We start from the raw sequence: 8,783 nt of genomic DNA on the forward strand, positions 1-8,783 counted from the left end.
TGCCACTGATGAACCCGTGTTGGTTGCCCCTAATCATGCAGTCCCCAGCTGGCCTCTTGTGGATGTGTGCCAGAATAATTTTCTCAAACAGCTTGCCTAGGATTGAGGTAAGGCTAACTGACCTATAATTTCACGGATCCTCCTTCTTCCCCTTTTTGAAGATGGGAACCATGTTGGCCCTCTTCCAGTCCTCCGGCACCACACCAGAGCACCACGAGTGCTCATAAAGCTGTGCCAGGGGTCCTGCAATGACCTCGGGCTATTCCTTTAGAACTCTAGGGTGGAGATCATCCGGACCGGCTGACTTGAATACATCCAGTCCCTCCAGAAGTTCCCTAACTAGTTCCTCACTAACCCTTGGCCCAGGTGTGCCTGCCCTGGGGCCTGAGGGGGGCCCAGCAGGGAGGTGACTGTTCTGCTCTCTGCTTACGAAGACAGAGGCAAAGAAATCGTTAAACATGTTAGCTTTGTCATCTGGTGTGACAACCAAATTTCCCAACGTGTCCTGCAGGGGCTGCACATTACCCGGAACCTTCTTTTTACCTCCTATGTATTTAAAGAAGGACTTCTTATTGTCCTTAATCTGGGAAGCTAGCCCTAATTCCATCTCTGCCTTGGCCTTCCTGACTGCCCCCCTACATCCCCGAGCCACTGCAGTATAGTCGTCCCTAGTGATGTCCCCTTCTTTCCATTGGGTGTATGCCACCCTTTTAGCAAGGAGACATTCCCGGATGTCAGGCTGAGGAAGTACGTGGAGTTGGTGTGTCTCCTGGTCCTGGATGGAAGGAATAGTAAAGAAGCCAGAGGTTTGCTTGGCATGCAATGCAGGCAAGAAAGCCAGTCAGTGGATATGGAAATGGAGGCATCATGGGGTGAGGCACAGGCTGGGGTGGGGTGAAGGGGGATGTAGCGGCGCAGGTAGAAGTGCAGAGGTGCAGTTCCACAGAAACCCCTGTACCTATTGCCTTGAAAGCTTGCAGACTTCATGCCCTCAGCAGAGGCTACCATCCCTGCAGTTTTCACCCTGCTGTGCCTTAACACACACACATTGTCACCTATATCATAAGTTTTGCTTATCAGCAGTTTGAGGTGGAGTTTCCCAGAAAGCTTTGAACCTATGTCCTTGAAACCTGGCAGGCTTTGTGGCCTCAGCAAGAGCTCCCATTCCTGCTGTTTTCACCCTGCTGTGGCTTAACACACACACGTAATATGAGTTTTGCTTTCAGGAATTTGAGTTGCAGTTTCCCAAAAACCCCTGCACCTATCACCTTGAAACCTGGGAAACATCATGCTCTTGGCAGGGGCTACCATCCTTGCAAGTTTCATTTGTATCAGCCAAAAAGCAACAAAGATATAGATATTTCATTGATTCCCCATTATACTCTATAGCTAAATCGCCAAATTGGCCCCGAATCGGCTCTGAATCTTCCAAAGTGATTTGGCCGAATCAAATCAGAAAACCGATTTGGATCTCTGAATTGAATCTCTGGCATCTGAATTGGCCGAATCTGAATTGAATAGTTCCCTATTCACACAGGCCTACAGCCTGGTAGCAGCCTGGGAAGGCAGGCTCTGTGCAAGAAAAGTGATAAACCTCATTTTTCCCTCCTTGCCTGGAGCCTGCTTGCCTGCCTGAGCTGAGTAGGGGCCTGGTGCTTCCCACTGTGGGTGACTGAGGTGCCTCCTGGGACAGGGTGGCACCCACCGTGTGGGTGGGTGCCACTGGGGGGGGGCGCTGCTGCTGCTGTGGAGGGTAGCACCAGCTCTCCTGCTCCCCAAGGACTGCTCTGCCTGCCAACAGCTCACTCTCCCCTCCCCACCACCAGAGAGGCAGGTAAGTCAGCGGGGTGTGCACATGACACAGGGGTTTTATCAGCCCTAAATTGAAGCAGTGTTTTTAAAAATACACTGCTCAGTTTAGGGCCCCTGTTTCATCTGCACATGTCCCATGCCATGGATTGGCCTAATTCACTTTTGAACCTGGGTAATTGTTAACTTTTTGTCTACAACATATTATAGCAATGAGTTGGACAAGTTAATCATGCCTTGTATGAAAAAGAGCTTCCTGGCCACTTGTACATGTGATGGGGGTTTATTCCCCTAAATTGAAATGGTGGGTTTTTAATTGTGATGATTAAAAACCCACTGTTTCAATTTAGGGGCTTCCATCACTGTAATGGTAAAGGGCCTGATCTTTTTTTTTCGTGGAGCCTGCTTGCATCCCCCATGGCCGGGGGGTGAGCTGCTGGTGGGCAGAGCAGCCCCTGAGCTACAGGGAGCCCTGGTCCATCCCTCTGCAGCTGCTAGTTGATGGATGCCACCTGGGAGGTGCTGCTGCCATGGAGGGAAGGGCCTGCTGGCAGCTTATCCATGGAAGATGCAGGCAGACTCTGCAGGAAACAAAAAGGATCTGGCCTCTTGCCACTTTTTTTTCCTCAGTGGACCCTGTCTGTGTGAGCTGCCACCAAGCCATGCAACCCCTGAGCTGCAGGGAGGCCCAAACCTTCCCTCCACAGTGGTGGCATCCCCTGGGGCTTCCCAGGTAGGATGCTAGCTGCACAGGTGTTGCCCCAGCTTACAGGCAGCACCCGCTGGATCCAAGTCTTCCCTGAACCCATGCACTGGAAGCCCCAGGGGGCGCTGCTGCCACGTAAGGAAGACCAGGGCCCTCCATGGCTCAGGGGCTGCTCGGCCCAGCAGCAGCTCACCCCCTGGCTGCAAGATGCATGGGCAGGCTCTGTGAAAAAACAAAAAAATCAGGCTCCTCACTGCTTCTGCCTTCAGCCTCCCTCTCCCGCATTGGGGAAGGGGTGAGCTGCCAAAGGCTGCAACATTATAAATAGCTACATTTCAAACTAAACTACATGTGGATATGATTTAGTTTGCAATGTAACAAACTTATTTAAATCGTAAAAAAACCCTGCACATGTATAGTGTGACACAATTAAACTACAAAAACAGCCAATTTATGTCATGTGTACAAGCTCCCTTTTCTTAGTTTTAAACCTGCTTCCTAATAATTCTGTCATGTGTCTTCTAGTTTGGGTATTGTGAGAGATAGTAAACAGTAAATCCCTATTTACTTTCTTTTCATTATTCATTACTTTATGAATCACAATCATATTCTGGCAAAGTCACCCATTCATCCTAGTTCAGCGGTGTCTAACATACAACCTGCAGGCTGGATATGACTATGATCTGGCCTGTGAGGCTTGGATTGACCCCATGCATCATATATATATGGGTTGGGTTGGGTTGGGGGCATGTGCTGCATGTATACTGACTCTGGTGCTGGGCCAAATCAGGCCCCAGTCTGTCCATGTGTACTGCAGCAAGTGCACAGCACCAATCTAGAGGAACATTTTTTGCAGCATGTGCCCCATGCTGGCCTGGGCCCCATGTACTGCATCCAGCCAGTTCAGCTTTGCACATCACATGCAGCATGCTCTGTACATGGTGAACAGGACTGGTAGGGCACCCCATGTAGTACATGCCCCTTGTACCATGTACAGACCAAATCCTGGGGCAGGGACAGCATTCACTGCATACATCACAGGGGTCCAGCTCGGGGTAGAGGCTGAATACAGTGCCCTGCTGGATTGACCCTATGCTCTGTCTCCAGTGTGGCCTGATCTGGCCCACACACTGGTCCAACAACCCTCATCTTGACACTCCATCCTAGCTTATTTAGTGTCTCCTTGTATGGAAGTCTCTCCATGCCCTAATTATCTTTGCTGCTCTTCTCTGTACCTTTTGTAATTCTACTGTACCTTTCTGAGGGGAAGTGAGGGCAAAACTTCACGCAATATTCTTTTATTTCAGAAGTTACAAAGCTAATTTTGTCATTTTCAAAGCATACTTACATTCTGGTTTGTGTACCAGTACAGTGAAGAATCCTTCAGAATAAACCAGTATTTTTTCCATTTTTGTGTAAAATAACCTTTGGCATCTTTTTTCTTCCACAGCCAGCCCTCACAATCTCCATGCCCCAGATCTTTGCAGGAAATCCGCCTCCTACTCCCACTGGTCAGAGAACTCCCTATGAATGAGAAGATACTGTTAAAAACCTCAGACACTGAGAGTGCCTATTTCTGTAAATGTAAATACTTAATTTTTTAACTAGTGGTAGTCAAAATTGAAGCTTTCAAATGGAATCCTTTCCAATTTCAGCTGGGGGTTAGGGAAGGGGTCACTCAGAGTACAATTTCTGAATCAAAAAATGTCTTGTGAGTTTGGTTTCGGGACAGTTTCTATTTTATTTGGAGAGAAGAAAATCTGCATCAGATTATTCTATCTCAGTAGAGTTCTGCTCCTGGTGGCCAAAATCTCAAATACTTAATTTATGATATTTTGGAACCATCAATCAGCCATCAAACCCAAAACTTCACTGTGATTTGTCCTTTAATCTAAACCTTGACAATGGCATAAAATTACAACAAATCTCTACCCAAACGATACATCAGTACATTTTTATTTATTTCTTTTAGCAAGCTCCAAAACAGTCAAGTTTTGGTAAAGAAGTGTATTTATTTTTTTAGTAACAAGGAAAAATCAATAATTCTGATCTGTAAGAATGGAGAAATACATTCACCCATGCTACCATACTCTGAATTTAATTAATCAACAATATTTTAGCATTACTAAATTCCATTAAATTAATGGTAATAGAGAAATACTTTGTTTTCATTAATTCAGCTTGCCCTACTTGATTACCTTGAAATTTCACTGTCTTCTGGACGCTGGTAAGAACAGATTTTTCTCCTAACATTCATATAAGTTTTCCATAAAGCCTAAGGCAAATTTAATTAAAACATTAGATGTTCTACTGTGAGAAATCAAATTTACATTGCCACATTAATTATATTGGTCCTAAAGCTATGATGAAGTATAAGTTTGATCACATTAAATGACCATCTTTTTTTTCTGTCGTACTTGAAAACAAAGTTCTGAATATTTCATTCTTTTTGGAATACAATTTGGCATCCTGGTCACCTTTAGAAGCACTAAAAATGCATAGAGAAGCCTTTAGGTAATGGCTCAAAAGAGCAAGTAAAATATAAAAGGGGCAGTGTGATATTCTTAAATAAGCCAAAAAAGAATAAAAGAACAGAATAGTAAGAAATGGCATAATATATACAGCAAGTTTTTTCTTCCAACCAACTTTAAAGGTAGTTTTCCCATTAACTTTAATGGGATTAGATCCATAGTACCTAACTAAAACTAACTAGTATTTAAACTAGAAACACATGAATTACACATAAATCTGCCAATTTATCAGTGCTGGTGGCTCAGGCACTATCCACTGCCAAACTTAATTTTATAATTTCCAAATTAACTTAAATACTTTACCTTTGGACCATTTTTTGGTTTTCACTCTCAGAGAAGCGTAGTGGAATGACTATAAGGAAATAAAAAAGTGGTTGAGTACCAGCACTTGAAATTAAACCAAGTTATCACACCGATATATAGTGAGTGCTTCATTAATTATTGTGTATGCCTATGATTTTCTTTTCTTTGTCATTTCAATGATGGAAAATTCTTAATATTTTATAATTGAATTGTACAATATTGTTACAATAACAACATATACATTACAGTTGTCAGGCAAAAAAAAAAGTCAGTGGTATTCTGAGGTACTCAGCAATCACTATAGCGTCTATTAGGCTATTTCAGTCTTGTTTTCCTACCTCTATAAAATGAATACCCTACACAAGCAAATCAAGGCAGTACTATATTTAGAAACTAATGCATTTACTTTCAGAATTACTAGGAATAATTAGCCACATATCGCCTCATCAAATCAAGAGAAAACTGTACCTAAATAACTTCAATACTGGGGAGAGAATTTCCTGATATTTCAGAGGCATTATATGATACAGGTAAATAATATATGCACTCATTTTATGAATAATAAAATTATACACAACTTTATACACACAACTTTTGTATATAGAAATGCATAAGCCATCAGTATTTATTTAAAGAGAAATTTGAGTCCAAAATATTAAAAGGGGAATGTATTTTTTCTTTTAATTTTTAAGAATGAGAATATGTACACAAGTTCTCTAATAATATCTTTGCCATACCTTACTGCTTCAGTGAAATAATACTGAAAATTTAGTAACAGAATGCAATTTTATTTTTTTAGTTTTAATAACTCCCATTCTTTGGAAGCTGGTAAATAAATATACCAGTGATCCCTATAGCAACTAAAAGTCAGTCAGGGCATTTGTAGATGCAACTTTAAAGCAGGTTTAAAGCAGGTTACATGACTTTTGCACTGCTTTAATGGTATTGCTGTTTGCACATTCGGCGGTGTACTGTGCGTTAATTCTAGTTGCTGTTGTACATTTGGTAGCGTAATGCACCTTAAATGACTTTATGATTTAGCAAATGACTTTGGGGTGCTGCAAAGTAAAACACCACCAAGAAGTTTTAGTTTCCTACCCTACAGCTTTGGAGGGAAGCACTGGGCTCTGAGCGGCTTAGGGGCCATGCAGGCAGCCCATGCAGGCAGCCCGGCAGCAGCCTAGGAAGGCACGCTTTGCAGAAGGAAAAAAAGAAGTGGTGAGTCTGGTCTTCCTCCCCAGAGCCTGCCTGCCTGTCTGAGCTGTGTGGGGGCCTCTGTGGCCGTGGTGACCCCAAGGACTGCCCAAGCCAGGTGCCTGTGGGCAGGTGCTGCTTGGGGGAGTGCTGCCACTGCCATGGAGGGAAGCACCCCCCGCAGCTCAGGGGCCACTTTGCCCACCAGCAGCTCACTCTTCCCTTCCCGCTGCTGGAGAGGCAGGTAAGGATCAAGGTCTGACATGTGTGTATACAACATAGGGGTTTACTTTGCCCTAAATTGAAGCAGTGTTTTTAAAATACCAATGCTTCAATTTAGGGAGAATTAACCCCCTGTGTTGTGTACAACTGCCCTCAGTCTCTATTTTTACATAAAGAAGCACTATTCATTTGCTGCAGAGGATTTTTCTTAAGCATAGGAATGGCACAGGGGGAAAAAAGGGCCAGTATGAAGAAGCTTCATGACTGAGGGTGCCATCATTTAAAGAGCAAAGGTAGACATTTACAGTACAATAAACTAGTAAATGTGTTATGCAGAGCTGCACAGTGAAGGACAATCTTCTTCTTGCAGCTGTTTTCATGTACAACCTAAAGGGCATGTCCACATGAGGTGTTTACTGTGGAGCTGACTAATTAGCTTTGCAGTAAACGTCTCAGCCTCTACATGTGCACCCCTATTAGGATGCAGGAAACTAATAAACTCAGCAGCAGGATAGTAGTGATGAATAATTTTTTACTCTGCAGCAGTGCACATGTAGACGCTGAACAGGTTGGCCAGGGCATGAGGCTGCTTCAGTGCAGGGGTTGCCTGCTGGCCAGCCCCATGCTGAACCATACTCATGCCTCAGCCAGTCCCTTCTCAGCACATGGAATCCAGTTGGAGCAGCCCCGGTTTTGCCAGCCAGGCTCCAGACTCTAATTACTCCAGAGTTAATTGCTCCCAGGTGCACATTTAAACAGCATGCCCGGAAACAATAAATTCCAGAGCAGTAAGCTCCAGAGTTTATTCATGTGCACTAATTTCATAGGTAGATATACCCACAGTCTGCAAGTTCTGTGAGTCAGGGACCAGCTTTCATAAGTGCCTAGTCTACTGAGGCCCTGATCATTGGCCAGGGTTCCTAGTGCTATCAGAGTTCAAATACAAATAATATAAAATAATGTAAATGTGGGATCATCTGCCTCTAACACATAAATGTAAATATTTCATATGTTCTAACTATAATAAATATATACTTTCCTTGAAAAGATCCATGAACAAGAAAAAAGAGGTATTTAGCTACGTTAAGCTGAAGTTAGGCTAAAGGCAAGGCAGGATAGCACCTTACAGAGTAGTACTTTCAGAGAGGCAAAGTATGCTGTTGCTATGAAAGCTCATGCTGTTGCTATCCTATGAGTTAGCCTATAAGGTGCCATCCTGACCTGCCTTCTGCCAAAAAATAAGTTATTGTGGGTAAGCCGCAGTTTTAAAGGAAGTAGTTCATAATAAAAGTGATAGATACACTACACCAAAGAGCAAGGATATTACACATTTAATAAGCCTTAACTACACAAGTCTCTTTTTTTTCTTATTTATTAATGACCTGAGTATCAATTGGTTTAGAGGAATTAGTTCATACACTTGGGTTGTGTATGGCAAAGTGTGCTTTTGGCTGTGTGTTGTGGGTTTTTGTGTGTGTGTGTTTGTTTTATGTGGGCAAGATGGCCCCTAATGTGCTGGCCATGTGCTCTGCACATGGAAAGCTGGGCCTTGTATCTAGTAAAAATATGTAAAATCCTCTGGCCTGATTGGCCAGGGGGAGCAAAGACTTTTCAGGCAGAGTGGTTAAGAGAAAGACTGGAGCGTGTCACTCCCTTACTGGACATGGACAGGGTGATGCCATACAGAGGGATATAAGTTTTTGTTTCAGCAGGCCTTATAATCCAGCCCAGAAGTTTTGGGTGCATGCGTGCTGGCTGGAGCCAAAGTTACCTCCTTCCCCACAGACACATAGCCTCTCTGTGGGAGCAAGGATTGGCACACTGCCACTTTCCCAGGAGCAATGGAGCCCCTTGCAATGCAGATGGACCCACGCTCTTGAGCAGCTCCATGCAGCACAGTGAGCCCAAGGAGCAGCTCATAAGACTCTCTGGTGTGGGCCCCTGTCTCCAGTCCATTGCTGAAGGGCATGTTTCATAGTTTCATAGTTAGTAGGGTCAGAAGGGACCTGAGCAGATCA

The 8,783-nt window shown here is 43.9% G+C and overlaps 1 protein-coding gene across 1 annotated transcript in view; it reads right to left on the bottom strand.

The window, feature by feature from the left end:
• Positions 1–8,783, bottom strand: part of LOC109310850 (connector enhancer of kinase suppressor of ras 2-like) — a 126,276-nt gene that overhangs the window by 77,634 nt on the left and 39,859 nt on the right. The window contains exons 4-5 of the mRNA XM_019536181.1: positions 5,350–5,398; positions 3,864–4,039 (exon numbers count right to left, since the gene is read on the bottom strand). Coding sequence (XP_019391726.1) covers positions 3,864–4,039; positions 5,350–5,398 — 225 coding nt within the window. The remainder of the gene's footprint in view (positions 1–3,863; positions 4,040–5,349; positions 5,399–8,783) is intronic.

The sequence above is a fragment of the Crocodylus porosus genome, unplaced genomic scaffold (assembly GCF_001723895.1).
Source record: "Crocodylus porosus isolate Cpor-Errol unplaced genomic scaffold, CroPor_comp1, whole genome shotgun sequence".
Lineage (NCBI taxonomy): Eukaryota > Metazoa > Chordata > Crocodylia > Crocodylidae > Crocodylus > Crocodylus porosus.